General features: G+C 39.4%; 1 protein-coding gene across 5 annotated transcripts in view; it reads left to right on the top strand.

The window, feature by feature from the left end:
- Nucleotides 1–26,601, top strand: part of zfpm1 (zinc finger protein, FOG family member 1) — a 196,544-nt gene that overhangs the window by 28,798 nt on the left and 141,145 nt on the right. For 4 of the 5 annotated variants that reach the window (XM_080186879.1, XM_080186876.1, XM_080186880.1 and 1 more), the window contains exon 2: nt 18,481–18,612. In XM_080186879.1, the coding sequence (XP_080043005.1) occupies nt 18,495–18,612 (118 nt within the window). In that variant the 5' untranslated portion in view covers nt 18,481–18,494. Of the gene's footprint in view, nt 1–9,991; nt 10,081–18,480; nt 18,613–26,601 lie in introns of those variants that run through there. The other variant, XM_080186877.1, reaches the window with a different exon arrangement.

Genomic DNA, 26,601 nt, shown 5'->3' with positions numbered 1-26,601 from the left:
GCTGAACCTGAAATGCATGTGATGCTTTGTTGAGCTTTAATAATCTTTAGATTTTCATTCACATTGCACACTTAGTCCTGATGTCACAGGATACGACTTCCTTTCCAAGTGGTGAATTTTACTGTCATTTTTCAACAAAAAAAGTTGCTCTTTGTTAAAATAATTTGGCTATAGAAATACGTGTGACAGCCCAACCTCCCTTAGTAATGGATCTGACTTTGTGCCATGAAACATTGTGGTTTCAGGAGCTTTTCAACTAATAAAAAACATCTGCAGTATGTTATTTTTCCTTCAGTTTTGAAGATGAATTCAGGGTCACAGACTAGATAACAGTCTGAAGGACAAAGAGATTATCTGTTTTATATCAAGTTCAGTGAATTGTGGGGGGACCTGTTTTGTGGCAAGTTCATTCCATCACAATCACTCCCTTTTGCTCTTTCATGGTCAAGTTCAGGAAGGGAGCTGGGGAGCGGCTGGAAGCTTTCAGAGGGGGTTAGTGGACTGATAGGCCAGTTGCCTTGTCTCAAGATTTCTGGATTGTGGGAAAGTTCGAATATGCTGCTATTTTCTATCTGTTATCAGGATGCTTATCATGGAACTCTTGTCTGCATACTTGGCTGGATAGTTTGTGCTTTGAGTCCTGGCAGAGTGTGCTTACATTTTGCTGTAGCAGAAGTGATTAAACTAGAATAGTTTAGACGAGTTAAGTATTAAAATACTGAAGTTGGAAGATTTCATGGGGCAGTGCAAAAATTATAATAATTGTGAAATCATTAAATAATTTACCAATTTTTGGCACCAGGATGAGAGTAGTTCAGCCTGAATTACATGTATTGCAAGTCTTTGTTCTTTGGTGGTTGGCATGTAATATCGTGGCTTAACTGAGTTTTTAAAGTTTGTATTTCTAATTCCCGTCTTTGGCTCAGTTTTGTGCCAGAATGATTTTTCCAACTGGTTTTGTCTTTCATCATATTACAATATCATTGCACTTAAGGGAGCTATTCATCAATCCTCTCCTAGCCTTCCTTAGCTCTGAAAATGGATGTTTGTCTGAGCCACCTTTAGCTGAAGGTGCATAGGAGTGGTACTGTAAAACACACGGCCTCATTTGCATTGGCTGAAGCACAGTCAATGTCAGGAACTCATTGCACAAAGAATAGCAGGAGCACACCACATCCTAATACCAATTGATTAAAATATTAGTACTGAGATAAATTTATACTGCTGTATTTCTTACTCCTGTTTGTCATGTGCCAACCATTGAAATAACCTCGCCTTTGTTTTTCTTTCATCTACCCACATACTAAGCTTATCGTTCATGATTCCAATCTCTTTAGCCCAGTAGCTCCCTTTACTTCCAGTAAACTGCTCATCCTCCGACGTCCCTTCCTGATGAATGGTTCCCTCTCGATAGACCCTCTCCCACTCGTTTCAAAACTGACATTATCATCACCCCCCCGCCCCTGCCGATTCTCAAAACCTCCACTTTTGAGTCCTCTTGAACGCATCACAACCACCCTTCTCTCGTGTTCTTGAATATATTGTCACTTACTACATCTATACACATCCTTCCTCCACCTCCCTATTTCAATCTTTCCAATAGGTTTTCATCCCTGCTAGAGCATTAAAATCGTTCTTGGGGAAAGTCACAAAAGGTACTCTATATCTGTAACTTTGCAGAATCTCTTTGTATTATCTTCGTTACCTAAGCATCCCCTCCATTGCCACTCCTCTACCAATCTTGATGGAACTACTTTTACTTACTTCTACTCTTACCAATCCAGTTACAGCCAGAGCTGCTTTTTGATGGGCTCACTTGCACTTCCTATACACTTGTTTCCAAACCTGCCAAATGTTAATTGTTGACTCCCTAAGCTACAGGCTCTCTATTGCTGCCATCATCTGCAAACATCAGGCCAAGCACACATGAAGCCCAACTCTACCTCTCTACTGCCTCTGCATTCAGACTACTTGTCCAGGGCCCACTTTCAGATAAATTGCCATAGAATGAAGCTCTGATCCTCAGCCCCAGCATCTTTATTATGGATGCTGCTTCCCCTTTTCCCTCAGCCTTTGGCTGAACCAGACTGGTTATAACCTTAGAGCCCTATTTGATCTAGAGCTTCACTTCCAATAACGTCTCCATCATATTTTCATCTTTATAAGATGCATGAATGAGTTATTGTTAGTCCTGGGATTGGACACAAGTTTTACTACATAGAGTTGCGTTGAACTTTTTTTTACAATGGCTACTTTTCTTCATGAAACTTGAGTTTTAAGTTGCAAAGTGGGAAGCAAGGTAAGTTGTTGTCCCCACCCATTTGTTGACCTTAGAGTTGGTATACTTTTTCTTTCAGTGATCAAGGATGTTTTTAAATAATGGTTGATGTGCACATTTTACCTAGGGATGATCAAATGTATTTGTCTGTCTTGCTATAGCTGTGATTTATGTTTTTTTGGTTTCTTTGATGAAAGTCAGTGCCTGTCATTGCAGTCCTCCTTCGTTGAAAGTCAACGCATGCATCATGGTCCAACTCAGATCTGATTATCTGCAGCATGCTGTATATAGTACAGCTTTTTTTGTGTCAATTTAAATTAAAAAAACACCAGAACCATTATGTGTACTATGTTCAATTGGACACAAGTTATTTATAACATCAATGGCAGCTAACAAACAAAACATGGTCATTTACCTTGAGTTTTGTAGATTGCTGGATTCGACTTGACTAAGTTTCAGTATATCTATGTGACTTATATTAGTGAAATCTATAACTTGTTTGTGCATAGATGATAACTTTTATTTTTAAATTGCTGCAAATACAATCTCTTTACTAATACACAGTACACTCAAAAAAAGTAAATACATTTAAGACAGCTATCTGACTAGGTCAAACGTGCTTATCTCTGCTATTTTAAAGTTTTATCTCAGTTTGACCCATGTGTCTTAATCTTATTGATCACTCCCCTGCTTTTGCATTTAAAGCTTTTTTCATAGATATGTCAATTTACATATTAAAAAAGCTTCTTAAACTGGAATAAAACTACAGTAGTAACCATTCTGAGGCTACCTTTATATAAGCTCATATGAATCACATCTATTAGTATTCCAGCATTTACAATTTTGAACCGATATAGCCTTTCTAGAATCAGCAATAAGATGGTATGAAGAAGAACACAGGTCATTATATACTGAAAAAATGAGCTAACTTTTGACATGGACTTTCCCATGGCTATGGGTTTGATCTTGGCTGATATAAAACATGAAGCCAATATTAGAGAAGGGGACAGAAGTGGAACCTCTTCCAAAAATTCAATCAAAGTAATTGCACGTTCTCTTTTCACTTGCTTTAATTGTGTGGCAGTTTTGCAACAAAACTGCATTTCCAGTAGAAGTACTAAATGATGGTATTGTTTCATTGTTCTTGAAGATAGGTTATTTGAAGTTTGTTTTACAGAATTGCTTTGTTATAGAGAAGTTCCTGACTTGCTGATATTTCACCCCTCGTTCCTCTGCTTTGAAATTGAAACCTGATAGAATATTTTGAATAAGTCTCCTTTTTGACTCAGTTTTGGAAATCAGCCCTGTCTTTTTTCATTGTATAACTTTTAAGGAGAGTTCTTTTAAACGTTGCTGCGAGCCTGGCTTTAACCAACAGCATAAAGAAGCTTTCTTCATTTTTTTTCATGACGTGAGTGTGTGGCTGGCTAGGCCAGCATTCTTATTGCCCATCCTTAATTGCCCTTGAGAGGGTGATGGTGAGCTGCCCTCTTGAGCTGCAGTGATCCATGTAAGTACATGTAAGTTAAAGTGTAAGTACATTCACAGTTCTATTAGGGAGGGATTTCTAGGATTTTGACCCAACAACAATGAAGGGTCAAGACAGTGGTTCCAGGTCAGGATGTTATGTGGCAACCAAGACACACTATTATAAGTGCATTTGGCACAGCCACCTGAGTTAGTACTTGTCCTCCATATGAGTAGTAGCTTTGTTCCCACTGGGTTAAAAGGTTGAAAGATTAGAAGTCCAATATTTTTGCATTGACTTCTTATATCTCTTCCTTATCAGTAGGATTCCATGAAGACTCCCTCGGAGATGGAGACGAGGAGAGAAAAAGAAATATGTCCATTACTAAATGAAACTGTGTGCTTTAGTTGTACTACTTGTTTTATTGTTATCCAGGATAATAATATTCCATTATGGAAAGGAATCTAGTAATTGGTCATTGGCATCATTTTAGAAGAGGATGATCATGTCTGATCAATTTCCTTAACTTTCCTGAAGTAAACTGAAGTGTTACTCCAAGCTGGCAGTAGGGAATCCTCTACATAATGTACTTGGAATTCCAGAAAGGTTTTCACATGGTTTTGCTTTAGTATTGTTACAGAAACTCAAATCAGTGGCTGTTAATGGTGAGACCTGCAAGGGCACAAAAATTGGCTAAAAGTGGGCAATGGTTTAGGTACCTTTTTTCAAATATCTCTGGTATGTGGGTGTCATTGGCAATGCCAGTATTAGTAGCTTATCCCTTATCGCCTCTTAGATTGAGTGGCTTGTTAGGGCCATTTCGGAGAACAGTTAAGAGTTAACCACATTATTGAGAGTCCATTGTCACTCGTAGGCCAGACCGGGTAAGGATGGCCAATTTCCTTCCTTCCCTGAAGGACATTAGTGAGCCAGGTGGGTCTTTACAACAATTGATTATAGTTTCGTAGTCACCGTCACTGAGACTAACTTCGTATTCCAGGTGAAATACAAAGTCGGGAAACTGCAACTTGGTTCTAGGACTCCTTAGTAACCAGAAATGGAAAGTAATTTTCTCACAATCCAAAAGGTGAGCAATTAAGTCAGACTCTGTATCCATGGAACCATGATAGTTATCCAAGCACAGAGAACTGTGACAAATGGAATTCAATATGAACAATAAGTAAAGGAATGGAATAAAGTACTACGTATGAAGAATTATTAAATGAACATAGTTGAACTGACAAAATGCGATCAATGAGGCTGAAAAAGTTCAAGCAGCATTGCCATATTGTTAGAATACAATTCTGACAATGTCAGGCTGAAACTGTGATCTCTGAAGATCCTGTACTGCTGCAATAAAGCTTCCCACTTTTTCACAGTAATTTCATTGCAGTGTTTATTTACGTCTATTTGTGACACTAATAAATAAACTTAAACATTTTTATATTCCATTCCCCTTGCAATAAATGCTAACATTCCATTTGCCTTCATAATCACTTGCTGTGTCTGCATCCTTAGTTTTTATGATCATTGTGCAAGGATGCCCAGATTCCTCTGCACTTTAGAGATCTGCAATCTCCATTTAAATAACATACTGTTCTTTCTGCTAATGTGAACAAGTTTACATTTTCCCACATTGTACCCCATCTGCCAAATTATTGTCCATTCACTTTATATGTCTGTATTCCTTTGCAGACTGTCTACCTCCCCTTGACAACTTGTCCTGCTGTCGCCCCCTTAATAATGGAGGTCTAGCAATTTCCCTCCGATGGATGTTAGGCTAACTGGCCTGTAGTTTCTTGCTTTCTGTCTCCCTCCTTTCTTGAATAAAGGTGTTATGTTATCTTTTTTCCAATCCATTAGGACCCTTTCAGAATCTCAAGCATTTTGGAAGATTATGACCAAAACCTGTACTATCTCTGCAGCCACTTATTTTAAAACCCTAGGATGCAGGCGATCCTGGTCCAGGGGGTTTGTCAACATTTAGGGCTGAAATATTTTAATTCTTGAAAGACAATTTGTGAAAGGGGATTTTATAAAGCTGTACAAAATACATCATTAGAATAGGCAAATCTGAAGAAATACTTCCATTTTAACTGTGGTAACAGGGCAACATATTTCAGTATAAAATGAGGAAAAGGCAAGCGCAGGACTCCAACATTGAAATATACGGCATTGAAGGAGACTATTCAGCCCATTGTGTCTGTATCCACACTTTGAAAGAGCTGTCCAGCTCATCTCACTGCCCTACTTCCCTAAGGCTCTGAAAATTTCACCTTTTGATATGTCAAATTATTTTTTGAAGATTATTATTGAATCTGTTTCCTGTATTTATAAAGATTTACCACAAACTCATTGTCTTTATATTTTCCCATATGCTTGTTTAAAAAACAAAACTTTGTAAGATTTCTGGCTGTGGACTACTCTTTGTTCCTGCATCCCCTTTTTAAAGAAAACTTGCATTTTTTATGTTGTCTCTCTTCCTTCCCCAAATCCATCACTTCACATCTCTTTGCATCAAATTTAATTTGCTATGTAGCTGCCCATTTCACTGCTCTGCTTAGTTCCTCCATAAGGCTGATGGAATTATCATCATTGTCTAGTACATTTTCCGGCTTTGAGTCAGCTGTGAACTTGTAAAGTATGACCCTGTGCTCAAGTGCGGGTCATTGTGTATCGAGAGAGCAGTGTATCAGTGGAAGACACCATGGATTCCCCTCAGTCATGGAACAGCAGTTTACCACTAATAACTGTTTACAGTCTCAGTTGATTTTCTATCAACTGCCACCTCCCCTTTTAATCCCATGGCTTCAGGCAGCACTTTTTCCACAGCAAAAATGTCTTGGGATAGTCATCTGGGCAGCAAGACGGAAACTGCAATTTCATAATAGGGGAGTTCGGCTTGAACAATACGTGTTATTTATCCTCCATGTGGTCACTGGTCTGTTCCCTGTATCTTCATCCCTGCTGCCTTCAACCATCTGCCTAACCTTCAAAATGCTGCCATGGTCTGCACTTCCATACTAATTTTAATAGTGCATTCCAGTGGTAGACAATTCATTGTAAACACATTTCTCTCACATTCAGTCGTAATTGTCTCATTTTTGATGTTTGATCTATGCCCCTTCTGGCTAGGTCCTCTAGCAGACATCGTCTCCATCTACCCTACCCTGCCCGCCCTCTTGACAATTATTAGCATTGCTACCTAATCACCTTGATTCGAAAACTCATGTTGCATGTTTAATCATGGGATGCTTCCTGCCAAGTTCAAAATATCCCACAAGATCAGGTACAAAATCAGTCTCTGAATGGGAGGCAAAATTTCTGCAATCATTCCAAGACCTAGTTTGAGATTATGATGTGGTGGTGTTGAGTTAGTATGAAAGAAGGAATCAAGTGGCCTTCCTCAGTAGCCCAGTATTAACCTTTTTGTTTGTGGTTTCTCTTTATTAACGTGAGTTTGATAATCAGACTGTCGAAGGAGACTGTATAATTGCATGTCTGAATTGGAACCACTGTGTCACAGATGTGACCTCTTTACAAATTTTTTTTGCCTTTCCTGCTGTATAAACTTGACAAATGGCAACTATTTGACTTTCAGACTAGGCTCGTGCTTTTATTTTAAGTATTTTGCAAGTTTTGATTTTGCTGAACTCAGTTTTCTGGAGGGTAATGAACTGCGCATCGTTTTTGTCTAGAAGTCATAATTCTTGTGCTTGAATGACCTGCTTTTTAAAAAGAGTTTTACAATTGGCCATGAACACATTTTTCCCCATGTTTCCTTTAAAAATATTTCAATTTCTTACGGAATTGTTCATTTTCACTAATTCCATTGATGATCCTTAAAATACTTTATTTTTGGATTATGATTACATTGACCTTAATGATGAGTTTTTGGGAGGTATTCTAGAAAGGACATTTTATCATTAAGTTGTCCTTTTTGCAAAAAAAACTCCATCTTGTGTGTAAAGAAATCTGCAGGCGCCTCAGCTCAGTGATGCAATTTTTTTTAAAGCATGAAAAGAGTTGATGAAATTCCACTATCAGTCCTGAACCAATATGCAAAATATCTTGATGGAAATCAAATAGCTATTATGTTTTCATTTCCATTCCTGCGTATTTGCTTAATGAAGAATAGAAAGATCAGACTGCTTGGCCGTGCCTGTTCGACTTGATAACCAAGCAAGGCTTCCAGCAATCCGCAGAAATGATGCCACTAGTCAAATCAGTCTTAAGTGCTGGCTTAATTTTATCTGGGAAACACGGAGCTGTGAAGCTGCGCAAGGAGCGATGAGCCTATTGCTATTTCATTTACATGGGATGGCTCTTTATCAGCGACCAATTGTTTCAGAATATTATCAGGAATTCTTTTAATTGCAGTCGAGCTGAAATTAACAGAATTAGAAAAATTACCTTCTCTTGCTTGGAGCCTCTTTATTCATGGATATTGTTGTGTGCTATGTACAGATTACCAGCTGTTTTGTTCTTTTGCTGTAAATATATATGCCTACAGTCACTTGAGCTAAAGGCAACAAATTATTGAAGTAACAAAGTTCATGAATGTACAAAAAATTTTCTGAATCCTGAGAAGATCAAGTTAACTTGCCAGTTTCTTGGAAAAATATGCAGCTTATTTATTTGTTGTTTAAACTACAAAACTTGGATTTATTCATTTTTCTCCTTTTGAAATTGTCTCCTCATATTTACGATAAGAATTTGCCTCCCATTCAGAAACTGATTTTGCACCTGATCTTGTGGGGCAGTTGAAACTTGGCAGGAATCCATCCCATGATTAGACATTCAACATGAGCTGATATATGACAGCTTTCGTGGTAAAATGTTTTGGATATTTCTGATACCCCGGAGAAAAGCCAAAAGTGCTGGTGCTAATGTTATTCCAAGTGGCTACCAGTCTAGATGTAAGAGAAGCAAATGAATGAGTTATTTTTACAGAGCACATTGTACCAATAGTGTGATGAAATGACTGCTTCAGCCAAAAAGGTAATGTGTAACTGTAGTACTAATAGGGTGAATGAATTGAAAATCAAAACCATACTGCTATTGTCATGCATTCCCTTCTCTTAACCACTTAAAAGCTACTTTTATGGTTCAATTGGAATTCTGAAAAGGTGAACCAAATGGTGCAACAGAAGAAAGGATATAATATATTTAGCATTTAATAACAAAGCACTGGCAATTTGAACAGGCGACAGTATGGAGGTGACTGACTAACTTTGAGATTTGGGGACACCTTATTTGCCACGCCCATACATTCACATTATTGTACTTTCAGACTCTAATTGCCGCCTTTTGGATGGATGAGAAAAGATCAGCTGAATGACATGGCTTTCAGCCGTGAGCTGCAGATCTTTAGCAAAATTTTGAGCGAGGCTTTGGGTTCCAATGCGACATTCCAAGTCACTTGCATTTCTGTAGACTTCCGTTTTTATCATTACTCGGCTGTATTTATTGGTATCAGACGTTGAAGCGCACAAATGCTATTGTTATGTGTGAATAAACTAAGTCTTAATAAAATTTTTTTTGTGCAACCTTTTGAGATTAAACATCTCAAAATGCTCCTGTGAAGCATCATCAGGCAAAATTTTGAGCTACGTGAGTTTTTGGAACAGGTGATCAAAGACTTGATCGAAGAGAGAGTTTTAAGGAGTGTCTTAAAGGAAGAGAGTGATGGAGAGTTTCTGCAGGCAAATCTGGAGTGAGTTTTGGTAAGTGAAGGCATGGCCACCAATAGAGGGGCAAAGAAAACCAGAGATGCATGAGAGACCATAACTGGAGGATTGGAGACCGCTTAGAAAGTTGCAGGACTGAAGTAGGTTATAGATAAAAGGTGGTGTAGGGCAATGGAAAATTTAAAGAATGAGGATGATGGTTTTAAAATTTGAAGCATTACTAGACCATCAGCCAATACAATTTAGCAAGCAAAGGGATGATGAGAGAACGGGACAGGGAAAATTCAGAGTCAGGGTATGGGCAGCACAGTTTTGGATAAGCTCAAATCTATAGAGGGTGGAAGATGGAAAACCAGCAAGGAGAGTGTTAAGCATCAAGTCTGGAAGTAATAAAAGCATGGGCAAGGGTTTTGGCAACAGATGGGTTGAGACTGGTGATTATTGCGTCACAAAGCAGTCTTGTTTATGGATTAGATACGGGGCACAGATCCAAAATGGCATATTGTCTGGTTCAGCCTCAGATAGTGACCAATTCTAATGTCTTCCTGGGTGACAATGAAATGTCGGTATGGGCCAATGAGAATGGATTTGGGCTTGCTAGTATTTTGTTGGTGTTTTTCTTCTCATTCAGTACTGGATGCCAGGTAAGTGGTATAACCAATCTGAGGCAGTGGAGGGATCCAGAGTGGTGTGATGAAGTAGAGCAAGACGTGGAATTTGACATGTTTATTCTTAGCTGCAGGATTTTAATTTTGAGACGGTGAAATAACTCGTACTGATTAACACAGTGTTGTAATGTTTGATATAATCATATTTGTTATTATTGGTATGGTAAATTTTAGTTCCTGTGTTGTAATCTGTCTGACTGAAAAATAAATTGCGAGGCATCAGCTCCGAGGCATTGAGCATGCCTTCCTTTAGGCCAGGGTTCACAGAAGAGCAGAATGGATTCACTTCATTACAGAGATTATGCTAACATTGCATATGTTGGGAGTGGAGCAGATAGGTTTAATATTTACATAGCAATCTGAGTAAAATTAAATCAAAAAATGGTATTCAGTGGCATTTTATGAGATTAAATCATAGTTGTTGGCTGAGTTTAATGCAGATAAATACCAATGTATTGATTTTGCACTATTATACTGAAAGCATGTCATGTTCTTTGAATAACTCTATTGGTGACTGATGGGATATATGGATTTTGAAGAAGTTTAAAGTGAGAAGTCTTGACTATTGCCTTGAACGATTCATTTGCTCAAAAGTAAGATGAAACTGCTAATAGCACATTAGGTTTCTTTCGTATTTAGAATGTGTTGTTTAAATAAGCAACAGGTGGATATTCATTTTTCTGTAAATCTAGATTAAATATGACTTTGTAAAACCTACATGATGAGAAAACATATATTTAGACAGTTATCAGCAGAACTCCTGGGACCACATTAAGGATTATCAAGCTCTACTCTCTTATGCTAAACATCCTGGAATGCAAGATAACCTTTGGCTTGTTTTCTCCACTATTAGCTCCTTAATTTCTTTCCCATGCCCCAGCCACCCTTGTCTTTAACAACAAGTATGAGGCGCTTAGAGGCTTCTTTTTCCATTTTGCTGCTTCTGCCACCTTCCCTTGCCCACCAAGCAAAATTCTCTCCACCCCACTACCATAGCTTCCAAACTGCATCCCCTCTATTTTCATTCCTATCTCCTTTTACGTCTGCTCTGAGCGCCTGTTGCCTATGAGCTCCCCTCCCTCTTGCTCTTTTAACCCTTTCCCTATTAAACTGGTGACAAAGCAACTGGTTTCTAAACCCTTACATTTTTCCATCATCTATGATTATATCTGCTTCAGATATAATCATAGTTTGCCATTATCACCCCTTCATTTAAAAAAAACCATCTGTCCTAAAGTTAGCTTTTTCAACCTTCTTCACTTCCGAGTCCTTGAACAGGGTTGCTGCCTTCTAAATTCATGCCCATTTTTCCCATAGCTTCATTCCCTGTTTCCATTGCTAAGATTGCCTTCTCCTACCTTGTTTATAACTGTCCAAGATGCAGTAGATCAACTGTTGAATCTCTCACCTATACTTTTGTCATTTCCTGACTCAATCCTTCCAATGACCTCATGGCTGCCTCCCATGCTCCATTCTGCAGCAAACTGAATGTGTCCAAGCCTAGCTGCGCGTATCAGCTTGCACATGATCTATGCCGTCAAGGTCACTCATCGTGCTTCGAACTAAGAGTATGTTTTCAAATTCTCATCCTAGTGTTCAAATCCTTCTTTGGCCTTTCCCCTTTATCTCAAAAGCCTCCTCTGGCTTGGCGTCCCTCAAGACTTCTGTGTTATTGCTCTGATGAATCATTTTCTCTCTTTACTTCAATATCGAGGGATTGCCTTCGTCCACTGGCTCCCTCTTGCAAACCTGCTGCAACCACCTGTTGTTGGGCTTTTATTGAGAGAAAGAGTTGCTTCAGGGCTGGTTGTTCTCACTTTAAATTTATGTAGTTTAGACTTCTAATTCTGAATTCCATTTAACATGTATTTAGATGGCTGATGCACGTTTTTTCTGTTTGGAAATTTGTGTGGTTCTGTATGAGTTTTAGCCATGGCTCAGTGATAGCTTTTTCACCTCTGAATCAGAGAGCTGGTCCATTTAATCCGACTCCTGGAGTGGGACTTCAAAATAAAGCTTGTACTGTGGTGTGGTACTGTGTGAGAAGCCTGTTTTCCCTCTCTGCTGGCTGTAAAAGACTCTTTATTCAGCATCACAAAAACTGTTCATCTGATTTATTATTCCATTATTCAGAAGCTTACTGTACACAAATCGGCTGCCATATTGGCTGCATTACAGCAGCAACTATTTCCAAAAAGTATTATATTAGCTGTAAAGCACTTTGGCACAACATGTGGCTGTGCAAATTGTGGCTGTAAATTACATGTTCTTTTCTCTTTAACCCATTATACTGTGGTACGTAATTGTATTTGTAAGACTATGGTTTAATTTCCAACTGTAAAATAAATGCATCAAAAACAAGTAAACGTTCTGAACTTGGAAAGAGCCAAACCAATATATGTTGTCTCCACAAATGCTGCTTAATCTGCTCTGTATTTCAAGCATTTTCTGTTTTTATTTCATATTTCAAGCCACAGTAGTATTTTGCTTTTCTGCAAAGTATCTGATACCAGCTTATCACTATTTACCTCCTTCAAAGGATTAAGGAAAGTTGGAACCAATTGAACATAGTCCAATACCGTAACAGCCCTAACAAATCTTGAACGATATTCCCTGATATCCACCCTCCTTGACTTTTGCAATCCTTCTACAGTCTTTGATGTGTCAGTTACATCAACTCTCCTTTGTTGTCCAGCTTTGTAGAACTACTTGCACTGACTATATTCTCACCTTCTTTTATTTGTCCAAGGGATATGGACATTGCTTGCTGGATTTGCATTTATTGCCCATCTCTGAGAGAAGTTAAAAGTCAACCACATTACTGTGGATCTGGAGTCATACGTAGGCCAGATGGGTTTTATGCCAATCAACTGTTCTTACCCAGTTATTTACATAAGAACATAAGAACATAAGAAATAGGAGCAGGAGTAGGCCATCCAGCCCTTCGAGCCTGCCCCGCCATTCAATAAGATCATGGCTGATCTGTCGCTGCTCAGTTCCACTTTCCCGCTTTCTCCCCATAACCCTTAATCCCCTCTCTTATCAAAAACCCATCAACCCGCGTCTTAAAAATATTTAGCGAGGCAGCCTCCACCACTTCAACGGGCAGAGAATTCCAGAGACTCACCACCCTTTGAGTGAAGAAGTTCCTCCTCAACTCCGTTCTAAACCGCCCCCCTTTTATCTTGAGGCTGTGCCCCCTAGTCCTACTGTCTTTTTTGAGCGGGAAGAGTCTCTCCACCTCTATCCTATCCATCCCATTCATCATCTTATAAGTCTCAATGAGATCTTCCCTCATTCTTCTAAACTCTAACGAGTACAAGCCCAGTTTATTCAGCCTCTCCTCATAGCTCAACCCCCTCAACTCCGGTATCAGCCTAGTAAACCTCCTCTGCACTCCCTCCAAGGCCAAAATATCTTTGCGCAGGTGCGGTGCCCAAAACTGCACACAGTACTCCAGCTGCGGTCTCACCAATGCCCTATACAGCTGCAGCAAGACATCCCTACTTTTATATTCAATCCCCCTCGCTATGGAGGCCAGCATCCCATTCGCCTTCCTGACCACCTGCTGCACCTGCAAGCTGGGTTTTTGCGACTCATGCACAAGGACCCCGAGGTCCCTCTGCACCGTCGCCTGCTGCAGTTTTTCACCCCATAAGTAATAGTCCTTCCTACCATTCTTCCTACCAAAGTGGACCACCTCACACTTGCCAACATTAAATTCCATTTGCCATTTCCTGGCCCATTCGCCCAGCCTATCTAGATCCTTCTGCAGACTCTCCACACCCTCCGCACAATTTGCCGTTCCCCCAATCTTGGTGTCATCAGCAAATTTTGACACCCTACACTCGGTTCCCTCCTCCAGATCATCTATATAAATGGTAAAAAGCTGAGGCCCCAGCACCGACCCCTGGGGCACTCCACTAGTCACCATCCGCCAATCCGAATAGCACCCGTTGACCCCCACTCTCTGCCTCCTATTTGACAACCATTTAGATAAACTATATGCATTTGTGGCACTTAACATTTCAATTGAAGTCATTTAAGTAACCTGTTTCTACTACTAGAGAAACTCTCACCTGATCATCTTTAGAATGCCCTGATCACTTTTAGCATCGCTGACATTGCCATCGTTTTTTTGCCTATCTCTGATGCCTGTGGCCAGGTGGTGGTGGGCTGCCTTCTTAAACTGCTGCAGTCTGTGTCTGCGTAAGACCTCTCTGCTGTGAGAAAAGGAGTCCCAGGATTTAGACCCAGGGTGGTGGTATAGTTCCAAGTTAGGACAGTGTGTGACTTGGACAGGGTGGAGTTCCCATGCATCTACTGTCCTTGTTATTCGAGGTGGTAGAAGTAGCAGATTTGGAAAGTGCTGTTGAAGGCATTTTGGTGACTTCTGACAGCGCATCTTGTAGATGGTACACGCGACCACCACTGTGTATTGGCAGTGGAGGGAGTGAGTGAATGTTCAACACGCACAGGAATTTTTAACCATGATCAGCTCAAACATTTTTTTTGTTACTGAGCAGAGAAAGTAAACAATGAAGGTTTATTTTTACTGGATGATAAATCACTCGAGACATTTACGTTAGAATATTAATTTTTTGCCACTAATGTATAATAGACATTTAAAATGGAATTGAATATTTGCACTGAAAGGAATGATATAGGGGAAATAGATCGATTAATTCACTCTTCCATTTTGATTTTAATCTGGCTAAAGGGAGGCTGTAACATTTAGCAGAACCTGTGGAAACTCTTCCAGGTTTGCTAAACCAAAAAACAACCAGCCCCTTTCCCTCTGCCTCCAAACTTGGTGGGGCCTATGGTTGTGGTTGAAGAGTTAGGATTGGTACAAGCACAATAACTTTAATGATGGGTCTCATGCTACAGTTTTTAAAGTGCCAAAATAAACTGACATCTTTTAATGTTCTATGTGCGTGGATATATACAGTCTCTTGAGTGTGAGAAGTTCAGTACTTAACTCTATATAAATTATTTGTATTTCTATGTTTTGGTCAGTTGTTAATCTCCTGTAATGCAACTTCGGGTCTAACACGGTGGTTAGCACTGCTGCCTCTCAGCACCAGGGACCCAGGTTCAATTCGCAGCTTGGGTCACTGTCTGTGTGGAGTTTGCATGTTCTCCCTGTATCTGCTTGGGTTTCCTCCCACAACCCGAAAGGTGTGCCAATTACGTGCATTGGCCTTGCTAAATTCTCCCTCAGTGTACCTGAACAGGTGCCTGAATGTGGTGACCAAGGGATTTTCCCAGTAATTTCATTGCAGTGTTAATGTAAGCCTACTTGTGGTAGTAATAATAAACTTTAAAATGAATTTCATGTGGAATTCTTTTTAAAGTGGTGCATTTTCTGTAAACATCTTTACCTGAGTTTTGTTTTCCTTTTAAATTTGCGATTCATGATCAAACCATTGATTTGTGAGTTGCAATACATGGAGAAATCAGCTAATGCCAAACAGCTAGCAACTGAATTGGAAATGGATAAAATAGCTGTGCTGACACAGTAATGGAATTTGTTCCACTTCTGTAGTCCTGGAATGGCTTCAACAAAATTTACAGTATAATAAGCCAGGCTAGTAAATTCAATCTCTGCTCGAATATTTTTATACTATTTTCTGATTTTTGTCGAGCTGGCATTACTTGAGAACTTGATATTCACTGCCTATTAAAAATAATTAATATGCTACTTAAAACATTAACAGCCTCAAACAGCATGGCAGAATAGATGAGCATTCGTGCAAGAGTCCAGCAATCAGCAACATTTTAACTTCTACAAGTGGCATTGATTCAGTGAACCAGCTTATAATCTGCATCACTTTGGAAATGTACAGTTCCACACAAACCTATATTTAACCACATTCTTATGTTGATTTAACAATATGTGAAAAGCAGAGTACGCGTTGTATGTGGTGCATATATACCAGTTGGCTCATTTGCTACTGTGTCAACCTTCTTGTGATTAACAAATCTTATCCTTTGTCTCCTGATGCATTCTCAGCATATAGTGAAAGCATTTAATAAAAAGTGATGCTTGGGTTGTCGCTATGAAAGCTTGCATTTATCTAGCACCTTTAATTTAGTAAAATGTCCCATAGCATTCCACAAGAGCTTTATCAAACGAAATTCGATCATAGAAGGGGATTTTTGGGCAGCTGAGCAAAAGCAGTGTATTTTTTAAACAGTATTTAAAGAAGGAAAAATTATAGAGAGGCAGAGCAATGTATAGAGAAAATTCCAGAGCCTAGGCAGCTGAAAGCACCATTGGCAATGGTGGGTTGATTAAAATCAGGGACGTACAAGATGTCAGATTGGAGGAGTGCAGATATCTGAGGCTCCTAGGGCTGGAATTGGTTGTGGGGTTTTAGAGGATCAAGATGTTGAAGATATTTGAAAATAAGGATGAGTGTTGGAAAATCATAATGCTCAATTGGGAGCCAGTGTAGATCAGTAAGCGTGGGGGATGGATGAAGGGGACTTGGCACCAGTTAGGATGCAGGTTAGGTTAGCTTAAGTTAATGGTGAGAAGAATGTGATTTTGAAATCGTGCTGATACCAAAATAAATGGGAATGCCATGCGCGGTGTTAGTATACTCAAATTAAGAAATAACATTTCTTTCATGTGAAACAGAGTTAATGCAGTAAATTGTCCAGAGATTACATATAGCATTGTGGGACCTAGTCAAGGATTCTGTGTTCCACACTTTGTGCAATCTGTACATTAGTGTAATACCCAAAGAACAAATATGTTGAAACAGCAGAGGAAATAATTTTCTTGTTTGATGCTTTAAATATGTCACCATGTTGCAATTTTTCATATTTAAAAATGCATGATTCTGACTTCTTGTGTTCAAACATTAGAAATGCTTAATATGAAATTGTGCCATACAATTCCAGAGCACAAGGTGTCTGTCAATCTGTGGGTCATGAGTTAAGTGCTCTCAGCCAAGGTGTGAGTAGGGTCTATACAATTATCTTCAGTGCCTGTCAGGCAAAGAAAGTAGGAAAAGAGTCATTTGTGTTTTTTGATCTTAATTGCTATCTCTGACTTCTGCTGGAAGGTGCATATTTTTTGGGCATCCGACCAGAACAGGGTCAGGGTTTGATGGGATGGTGCCACTGGTCCAAACATGATGACAAACTCATTGCGCTGTCCCTTGAGAAATAGCTGTAATCTTGAATACACCTGTTAGGTCAGTTTCTTAAACAGCAAACCACTCCACTGACCAATATTAGTGTTGCATTTCTCATCATCTCGCATAGCGGCCCTGCTGTCGATTGCGAAATGAATGTACCAAATCATGGTTTTAAAAATGACAATTTTAAAATATTTATCAAATGTTTTAAGGTGTGAGATTGGCAAATATTTATGATCGATATTGCTAGAATGATAACTGAAATTTGACTTGTGTCTCGCATTGCATCCTTTGAATTATGTATTTCTAGTTTTGAGTCAAATACAGCATTGTACCTTTCCAAGAATGGTCAGAGCATTTCTGCTTGAATCATCATCACATTTTGTTTAAATTAGGAAATAATTTAATGGCTCTGCTAATGGAATTGGGTAAGCACCTAAAGGGGGGAAAACATGCAGGGCTACAGGGAAAGGATGAGGGAGTGGGTCTAACTCAATTCGTCTTGCAGAGAGATGACATGGGCTCGACAGACCAAATGACCTCCTTCAGTAAATGTTCTGTGCTTCTATGATAAATGCCCAGCAGAAATTGTACAGCTCCAAGCTCAGTAACTCCGACATATGTGACCAAGGCTGTGGATGTGAGATGCTGAGGTTCAATATTTTTAACTCAAATATTCACAGCAAGCTTAATCAAAACTAGTTGTCAGATATGAAGGTTGTGTTATCTGTATGACTGTACATATGTTGATAGAGAAAGCTAAATTCCCCTGGATAACACACCAGCTTGTATATAGTTGAGGATGTTTGGAGTTTTGTCTTTTGAGGTTAATTTTCTATAACTTTGGTAAAGAGAATACATTGCCATAGAAGACTATTAACACCTAACGCCTGCGGATATTTTCTCTGTCCTAACCCCAGCATTCAAAAATTCAGTTATGTTGTCTTTGACTAACAAAATGTAAATAATCTGCCAGTAGGTATCTTGAGTTGAGAGGTTAGCACAAGCACCAATGCAAAGTGCTCAGTGATTTCTTTCTATGTTCATTATTTTTGTGATCAGGCATTACTGACAATATTTTTGTGAAAAGAATGTTTCTATGAGCAATAGCCTTTAAAAACTGGCATGATCAGTTTGTCAGCTGAGGAAATTTAATGTAGAACTAAATAATTTGTTGTTTTCTGGGTTTTCTCTGATTTATCAAATGAATTTCTTTGGTTTAAAGGTTCCGTTGATGAAATGGAGGAAGGCGAGGAGAATCTAACTGATGACAACAATATGTCTGAAAGAGAAGCAATAGCTTCAAGCCATGATGAATCTGCAGACTGTGACACATCAAGTTCTTTTCATAGTGAAGGTAATTTGATGCTCCAATTATCAATTTCATCTCCTTTCTTACAAGTTGGGTTTCAGGACCACAACAGTGCCATCTTGAAATCCAAAATGCTTCAGTATTTTATATCCCTATGCTACGTTTTGTACCAGAGAATAATTTTCAACCATTTCCAAATGTTAAACCAATGGATATTTCAACTTGTATCCCCCCCTTGCTGGAGACCAATCTATCCAACTTCTATGGTATCCTATTCATTATGCCCACAACTACTATATTTCCCTCCAGAATGCCTGTGAATATGTTCACTTGTCTAAATCAATTTATGAATACTGTGTATGTAAAGACTATTGATTGACTGCATAATGCATTTTGTATATTTTAGGATGTGATAAAGAGAAAACACATGGACCGTAAGCTAAGAACAATGTATATAATTTGAATACAAACATGGTAATAGTGTAATATTGGCTCAGAGCGTACTTGAGTATCTACAGTGGAACAGCGTCATATAGCTGACAACCTATGAATAGTTGTGTTTTTCCGATCTAATTTCCTTGTTGTCTGTACGTAGTCAAGATGGTTTTGCATGTCCTGATTTAATAGTTTATCAATAGAGTGACTGTAATAAATCAACGCTTCTTCTATTGTCTGTAAAGCAGTTTGTTTGAATACAAATTCATCTTGGATCCATAAATCTGACGTGCCATGTTTATAGTTAAAAATTACAAGTTTGTAAAGTAAATGTAGTATTCCTAGCATTTGCTGTTTCCATTTCCAAATCCTTAGTAATCATAGTAGAGTGTCTGCTGAAGTAGGTTTCAAAAAATGCTGTTTAAATATTCATTCCATTCCTAAGTTATTTTTAAACTCCCAGTTACTTTAATCACAATATTAACATTGTTAATTTTCTTTTGAAACACAGGCCCAGACCTTTTGGTCTCTGGATTGTCTGAGATCAGGCATTATCATACAAAATGTGCGACAGTATGTCTTGGAAATCCCGACATGCTGACTCTGTGGGAATTGCCCGGGAAGTTTGTACTTCTAACGGCAATTCCTCTTCTCCCTGGGGCCCTCCAAAAAAAATCTCAGACTGAGATTGAGTTCAGGTTGGAGAATGTGGACAGTCCCAACTTATTTCTGAAGAGTAATCCAGGAAATATTATTAAATAGAAAAATCCTAGTTGAAGTCCTGGGTAATTTTACAATTATCATTGTCAATATCCTCCACCTCCACCACCACCGCCACCACCACCAACCACCCTACTCATTTGCCACCTTACCATTTCACACACCCACCATTCACTCAACCATACATACATTCACTTACACACTGAGGAGTTCTGGGACACCTGAGCTCTTTGTTAGCAGAACAAGGCAGCTAATGCCATAAAAAGGGGCATGGCTTCTGTGTAGATTCTCTCTGCTGTTCCTTTCAAGGTTTCCTGCACATGAGTGAGTTATGCAGGTTCCTTTTTTTTTGCAAGATCGGCCAGAAAAATTGGAAGGAGGTGAGTCAGTAGTTTGTTTGTTGAATCAGGGTCAGAAACAAGGGGGTCTGACCCTGATTGAAAGATTTGGGCCATGATATAAGGAACATATTTGAGCATAAATTTGTGTTGTAGATGTTTTAGCACAATTGATTTTGACTGTGTCTGGTTTGATGTGGAATGTGATGGTGATGATATGACCACCAGCTGCTGCTCAGTGATGAACATTTTGACAAGGTGCAGATTTGTAAAAGGCAAGTAATGCCTGACAAATGAAAGTGTTATTGGAGGAAATCCTATTAATAAAATGAATTGGATATTATCTAAGTTCTTTTGCGAAGGAAACCTGTTGGCCTTACCTGCACTGTCCTGTATACATCTTGAGTCTCAAAACTAATAGGATTGACTGTTAACTGTCCTCTGAAAAAAACCTGGCAACCCAATCAATTGTTTCAAGCCACTAGACAAAAGAAAATCACCCTAATATCAGCCTATTTTCTATTGTCTTCAGTTCTGCTCAAGGGTCATCCAGACTCGATGTTAGTCTCTCCACAGATGCTGTCAGATCTACTGAGAATTTCCAGCATTTTCAGTTTTTGCTTCAGATTCCAGCATCCACACTCATTTACTTCTATATTAGATAAAGAAAGGGATGTGCTATAGTTGTGACTTAGGCATCAAAGTTAATATTGGCACGTCCTGCCAAGGTGATGCTGAAAAATCACCGTCATCAAAATCTGTGGATGGTCCTGAAATTGGGAGGGCTATCTAATGAAGATCTTAAGTGACAGACTAACAAAGGGATGATCTTGAGAAATGAATATTGCTCAATGTCCTTGACTCAGCTATCATAATTCCTGGGCATATCCTGTTCTACCAGCAGTATAGTGGTAGCAAGTCTGCTGAGAATGTTGCGTTTGCCCTGCATGAAGTCTCTGGCTTCAGGTCAAATGTCGGTGAGGAAATCTCTTGCCAATCACCACCTACTTCTCCTTCATCTGATTAATCAGTAGTCCTCCCTGATAAACATCTCCTTGGAACAAGCATTGACAGTAACCAGGATACACAACTGCTTTCAATGAGGAACTTCAATGATCATCACCAAGAGTGTCTTGATAGTGCTACTATTAACTGAGCTAACTGAGTTCTGAAGGACATGACATCCAGACTTAACTTGTGGCTGGCAGGCAGGTGGTGAGAACCAACATGAGGGAATAGTCTTGACCACATCTTCACCAACCTGCTGACACAAACATGTTAGAAAAGTTTAAGCCCTTGAATTAAAGAGGCAGTGGCTGTAGGAATACAAAATTGGCTGAGAGACGAAAAGCAGAGGATCAGCTGAATGATCAGTTTTCAGACTAGAGGAAAGCGGCCAGACTGGGACATGGAGGGTATAATGTCAGAGTTTGCAGATGGCATGCAAGTTTGGTGAGGAGAATTGTGAGGTGATTCATTTTGGAAGGAGCAAGAAGAGAGACAATATGAAATGGGGGATGCAGGAGCAGAAGGACCTTGGAGGTATGTGTGCACATTGAAGATAACAGGGCAGTTGAGAGAGTGGTTAATGTGTGATCATGGGTTTTATAAATAGGGGGATCAGGTGCACTAGGAAGGTAGCTTTGGTAAACCTGTGTAAAATACTGGTTTGGCCTCAGCTGCAATAGTGTATTGTCTGAGCACCACACTTTTGGAAGGATATGAAGACATTTGAGAGGATACGAAAAAGATTAATGAGAATGGCTCCAGGAATAAGAGACTTCAGTTACTTGGATAGATTGGAGAAGCTGGGCTGTTCTCCTTTTTGAAGAAAAGATCGAGCGATTTAACAAAGGTGCTTTCTCCCTGGAAAGACGGAGGCTGAGCGGCGACCTGATAGAAGTTTATAGAAATATGAGAGATATAGATAGTGTGAAGAGTTGGAAGCTTTTTCCTAGGGCAGAAATGACAATTTACAAGGGGGTAGAAGTTCAAGATAAGGGGGGGAAAGGTTCAGTGGAAATGTGCGAGGGAAGTTTTTTTACGCAAAGGATAGTGGAGACTGGAATACGCTGCTAAGTGAGGTGGTTGAGGCAATTAGGTTAGCCACATTTAAAACTTATTTGATAGGCATAAGAACAAAAGGGGAATAGAGGGGTATAAGCGGTTGACCTAGATAGGTAAACGTGACTGGCGCAGGCTTGGAGGGCCAAAGGGCCTCTTCCTGTGTTGTCCTGTTCTTCGTTCTTGTGTTAAAATCATGAGGGGTCTAAACAAAGTAGATAGGGAGAAACTGTTCACATTGATGGAAGGATTGAGAGTAAATGAATACCAATTTAAAGTGACTGGCAAAAGGAACAGTGACAACGTGAGGAAACTCCTATTGCACAATGCAATGGAAGCACAATCAATTGTGGCTTTCAAAAGAGAAAGGGATAATTATCTGAAGTGGAATTTGCAGGGTTACGTGGTAAAGACAGCTAAGTGGAATTAAGTGTGTCCATCCATGCAGAGAACCTGCGCAGACTTGACGGGTCGAATGGCCTCCACCTGTGGTGCAATGTTTGTGATTCAGCGATACCATACTTAAAATATTTTGCTCAGAATTGGTGCTTTAGGACAGCTTTGACCCAATGGAAAGGATATCGAAGAAATTGCTCAAGTTCACTAAGGAGAGACCACTAAACCTATGGTTAACTTAATTAGAATAAAAAAGATTATAAAGAGATTGTACAGACAAACTCAAAATCAGTTATTTACATAGTCAGTAAATCAACTGTTGAAGGGCATAGATTGATTATGTACAGGAGGTGGCCATTTGGCTGATCAAGTCCATGCCAGCTCACTGTCGAAAATACAGTTAGTCCCATTGCCTCCACTATTTCTGTAGACCTGCAAGTTTATTTCCACCAAGTGGTCATCCAATTTTATTTTGAAATCATTAATCGTCTCTGCTCCACCACCTGCAGAAATTTGATTATCACCTAAAGCAAAAGTAGAATTATTTTTAAAGCGAGGGCTTAGTTAGGATATGAAATGTCTTGCTTAATAATGATGTGATGCATCATCTAAAATGACTTTTTGAAGGAAACTCGACAAATATTTGGTTGGAGGGGGACTTGATATCAAAGATAATGTGGAGAGGCCCATTTCCTTCTCTGAAAAGTGCGTGGCTTTCCACGTCAGCAAAGACATAGTAGGTTGAGTGACCTTGGGTGGCATGGCAGCACAGTGGTTAGCACTGCTGCTTCACAACATCAGGGAGCTAGGTTCAATTCCCAGTTTGGGTCAATGTCTGTTTGGAGTTTGCATGTTCTCCTTGTGTCTGCATGGGTTTCCTCCGGGTGCTTCCCCCTATGGTCTGAAAGATTTGCTTGTTCAGATCATTGACCCAAACAGATGCCGGACTGTGGTGACTAGGGGAATTTCACAGTAACTTCATTGCAGTGTTAATCTAAGGCTCACTTGTGACTAATAAACTTTTAAACTTTTCTTCTGCACTATAACATTTCATCAGTCTAGCTTCCTAGTAACCTCAGTCATAACCGAAGGCGAGTCTGTGTGAAAACTAATGTAGCTTCTAAACTTGAGGCAAAAGCAGACATAGGTACCATTAATGGAAGCCCCATTGATATTTTTTTTACAGTCTATTGGTGAAGATGCTATTGACCCATAAATGGACCCATCTCCATCCAAAGCAAAGTTGGCAATTTATACCTCGAATTAATGTTTTTATCAGAACTCCTGTCATAACAAATAGAAATTTTCGACATTTGTGTGCATTGAATGAATGGTGATCACTTGAGAAATGGCATTTTTTTTGATGAAAAAGAGTTACTTGTTCACTTTAATTATGCACTTTCCTGTATGAGCTTCTGAAGAATTGTTATGCATGGGTTTCCAAGTCAATAGTTGAGCATTGTATTCCAAGTTTAAGGTTATTATTAATGTTTTGACAATTTAAAACTTTAATTTCCTTTGGCAGAAAGTTTGGCTGAAATAGGATTTCTGTAATTGCCTTGAAACCTATATTGGATAAATGATAGACTGGAAATTATAGAGATTTATGCAACTAGTGCTATAACCATAAAATCTTGGCATTTTGTTTCGAGCAACAGCTGTTAATCCTACCTGTGAATCATATAATCTGCTTTATGGATATCAATTAAGCTTTTGACTCTGAAGATGTATAAACTTCCTCCATTGTTGTATTACAAAGAGCTGGGAGTCAGTCAGCTCAGTTGGCTGGATGGCTGGTTTGTGATACAGAATGATGCTAACAGCGTGGGTTCAACTCATGTGCCGACTGAGGTTATTCATGAAGACCCTGCCTTATCAACCTTGCCCCTCGCCTGAGGTACAGCGATCCTCAGGTTAAATCACCACCAGTCACTCCCCCTTCGAGGGGAAGAGCAGCCTATGGTCATCTGGGACTATGGTGAATTTATCTTGTACCTGAGAGCTCTATCCATGGGCTAACACTCAATTCTTCTTTGTTGTGGAATACAGAATAAAGCTCTATGTCTACTTTTGCCCCAGCATTCTATAGAATTTGTTGAGAAAAATCTTGTTGTGGACAAAAATTATTTCTAGCTTGTGATATTTCACTGATGTCCCCTTTGGCGTTGTGTTGCATGTTTTAAGTTGCATTTTCTTGCTGGAACATTTGATTTTTCTTGCATTGCCTTGAACAACTTACAAAATTGTTCCATTTGGCACACCAGTCTGACTGATGTACATCTGACCTGCGTCGTTGTTGACCCAAATTCCTTATTTTAAATAGATCCTTGATTGGTCCGCTCATGACATTGCTACAGTTGACAAGCGTGTCTGGAAGTATCATTGGAAGAAATTGACATTGTCTCGGATTCTTTATTAACAGGATCTTTCTTTCTGAATCACTGGTTCAAGCCACAGCTTTCAAACATTACAGAGCTTGAAGTATTTATCGAAGTGGTCTGTGATCAGAATGACCCTTTTCAGATTATTTGTTGTGAAAGTATTAGCTTTTCATGTTATTAAAAACTTGACATCTTGTGGCTATTTTGAGGTCTGTACAAACCTTTGTCTCTTAGCCTTGGTTTCAGCAGTATATGCCATGTATTTACTGTAGATTTTGTTGTAAGCACACATGCTACATGCTCTGTGGTTCAGTCTGTTTCTGCGAGTGCTTGATGATTTTATTGTTTCCTTTTAACGACTTCAGCCCAATTTATTTAGAGGTACAAGGTGGAGGAGCATATATTTCCTCCCGGCAGTTGTATATTGTTCAATCCTGTTAGCTTTCCAAAAGAGACTTGAAATCCCTATCTCTACTTTCCTCTTTTCACTCACTCAGCCACATTCTGTCTCTCTCAGGGCTTCGGCAATGCCTCTCTCTCTCTCTCTCTCTCTCTCACTTTCTCTCTCTGGCCCTCCCCCCCCCTCTCTCTCTCTCTCTCTCTCTGGGCCTCTCTCCCTCAGCCTCTGGATCTCTTTCTCTCTCTCTCTCTCTCTCTCTCTGGGCTTCTCTCTCTCTCTCTCTCTCTGTGGGTCCCCCACACACCCCCCTTGCTCTCTTTTTTTTTTCCCTTGCTCTCTTTTTTTTTCCCCTTGCTCTCTTTTTTTTCCCCTTGCTCTCTTTTTTTTTCCCTTGCTCTCTTTTTCTTTCTCTCGCTCTTTTTCTTTCTCTCGCTTTTTTTCTTTCTCTCCCTCTCCCTCTCATTTTTTTCTTTCTCTCTTAGCTTCTCTTTTATGTTGAGCCAATATTTCAGCAAGCTACTTTTTTTAGCTCCTAACTTTAAAACTACTCCTGACTCCTCAGACACTGCTACCTAGTTACGTGCTTTTTAAAGGTCTTTAAATGTTGCAAGGCATTCACAGATGTCCTTTCTCTCTAGAAATACTTGAGTAGGTGTAGCCATGTATACCTTTAACTGAATACAGCAAAGGTAACAGTGAAATCTTATTTATTTAAAGCAAATTCCAGTGTACTAGTTTCTGCCTTTGGATTAATTCCCCGGATGCTTTTGTTCCAATTCTTGGAGAGACTGAAACCCTTTTTAAGAAGCAATTTGAAATCCCAGTGATAATTCACAGGATCATCAGACAAGAAAATCTGTATGACTAAACATTACTGTTTTTTAACCTGGTGTTGAGATTTCTTACTGAACTTTACTGAGGAGACAACTAATGTACTAAGCTATATAATGGATATCCCCACCATAACTTCCTAACCCAACTAATAGCTCCATGCCACATTTTTATATATTACACTACACTCTGCACAACAGCAGTTTCTACAGCAACCAGTTCAAAGTTGCTTCCAACAGACTCGCTTGCTTCTTCCTGTTTTGCTGAGTCGTAATGTCCAGTGCCCATCAAGTGATTTCCCTTCTTCTGAGCATCCCCAAGGTGACTTTGAACAGAGTGGCTTGTTCTGGCAGCTCCTTCTTTTGGCCACATAGAGGCAAGTGTTCCAGTGTGCTGAAATCTCTCAGCTATCTCATTGACCAGACAGTGTCCTCTCACCCATGTTTTGCCTGGTGACTAACAAGAGAAT

Source organism: Carcharhinus amblyrhynchos, chromosome 4 (genome assembly GCF_965287045.1).
Source record: "Carcharhinus amblyrhynchos chromosome 4, sCarAmb.v2.hapA, whole genome shotgun sequence".
Lineage (NCBI taxonomy): Eukaryota > Metazoa > Chordata > Chondrichthyes > Carcharhiniformes > Carcharhinidae > Carcharhinus > Carcharhinus amblyrhynchos.
This window is presented reverse-complemented; position numbering and strand designations above follow the sequence as displayed.